Source organism: Stegastes partitus, unplaced genomic scaffold, assembly GCF_000690725.1.
Source record: "Stegastes partitus isolate 25-593 unplaced genomic scaffold, Stegastes_partitus-1.0.2 Scaffold878, whole genome shotgun sequence".
NCBI lineage: Eukaryota > Metazoa > Chordata > Actinopteri > Pomacentridae > Stegastes > Stegastes partitus.
The window spans coordinates 11,270-12,480 of record NW_007578609.1 but is presented as its reverse complement, the minus strand read 5'-3'; the positions used below and the strand labels follow the sequence as shown (position 1 = coordinate 12,480).

The window sequence follows — 1,211 nt, the reverse complement described above, 5'->3', positions numbered from 1 at the left end:
ATTCTGGACATTTCAAAGTCATTTTAAACATTTTTGGGTAATTTTGAACAGATCTTAAGTCATTCAGGGTCGTTTTTGTTATTTTGTACCATTTCTGAACACATTTTAAGCCATTTAATGCAAATTTTAAGTCATTTTGGATCATTTTTGAGTCAGTTTCAGAAGGACCGTCTAGGTTTAACAGATAACGTTCTGGAGTGAATGGATGAATTGTGCAGATGAGCATTGAAGAGCTGTTACGTCAACACGGTTCCACAAAGCGTTTAAATTCAGATTTCACTGCTTCCTCCTCGGATCAAAGCAGAGCCACGCTGTATTCATTATTGATGGAGAGGCAGACAGCATCCTGACTTTTATCTCCATCTCCAGTTACTTCTTGTCTGAGGAGAGACGTGAAACCTTGTTATGAAGATCTCAAACCGTTAGAGTCTCCATCTGCAGTACTTAGTTTTTATTATCGATCGACTGTTATGTTTTTTTTAGGGCGGATACTGATTATAAGGAGTTTATTTCACATCGCTTCATGTGCCTTTGTGGTCATTTTGTGACTCTTCATGGTCGTTTTTTACCAAAGTGTTGGTGTTCTGGTGACTTCGTTTCACTTTATTTATGTCTTCTGATGTTAGACCACTTTATTTGTTTTTGTCGTCTCTTTTAGCTTTTTATTGCGTTGTAGTCGACTGATGTGTTTACTGGCTGCATTTGTTAGCATCACACCACGTCTTCTCGGTAACTCGGCCTTCAGCCTTTAACTAAACCGGAACGACCATCCTCTGATTCCTCCCCGCAGATCGAAGCGGGTCAGTACTGCACCTTCGTGATCTCGTCCGACGGTTCGGTCCGAGCCTGCGGGAAGGGCAGCTACGGCCGGCTGGGCCTCGGAGACTCCAACAACCAGTCGACGCTGAAGAAGCTCACCTTCGAGCCGCACCGAGCCATCAAGAAGGTGTCGTCGTCCAAAGGCTCGGACGGCCACACGCTGGCCTTCACCACCGAGGGCGAGGTGTTCAGCTGGGGCGACGGAGACTACGGGAAGCTGGGCCACGGAAACAGCTCCACCCAGAAGTACCCCAAACTGATCCAGGGGCCGCTGCAGGGGAAGGTAGGGCTTCAGCTCAACCTCACACGTCTACAGTCATGAACTAAAGTCTCCGTCCATGTACAGTCCATGTTGATCATCCAGTCTTTAGTTTCCTGTGACTCTTAGAACT

At 46.1% G+C, this 1,211-nt stretch overlaps 1 protein-coding gene across 1 annotated transcript in view; it reads left to right on the top strand.

Annotated features, from left to right (window-relative positions):
* The window catches only part of LOC103365824 (probable E3 ubiquitin-protein ligase HERC1), a gene marked incomplete at its 3' end in the record, with an annotated part of 17,011 nt that overhangs the window by 5,340 nt on the left and 10,460 nt on the right, over positions 1–1,211 (top strand). The window contains exon 3 of the mRNA XM_008293371.1: positions 791–1,102. Coding sequence (XP_008291593.1) covers positions 791–1,102 — 312 coding nt within the window. The remainder of the gene's footprint in view (positions 1–790; positions 1,103–1,211) is intronic.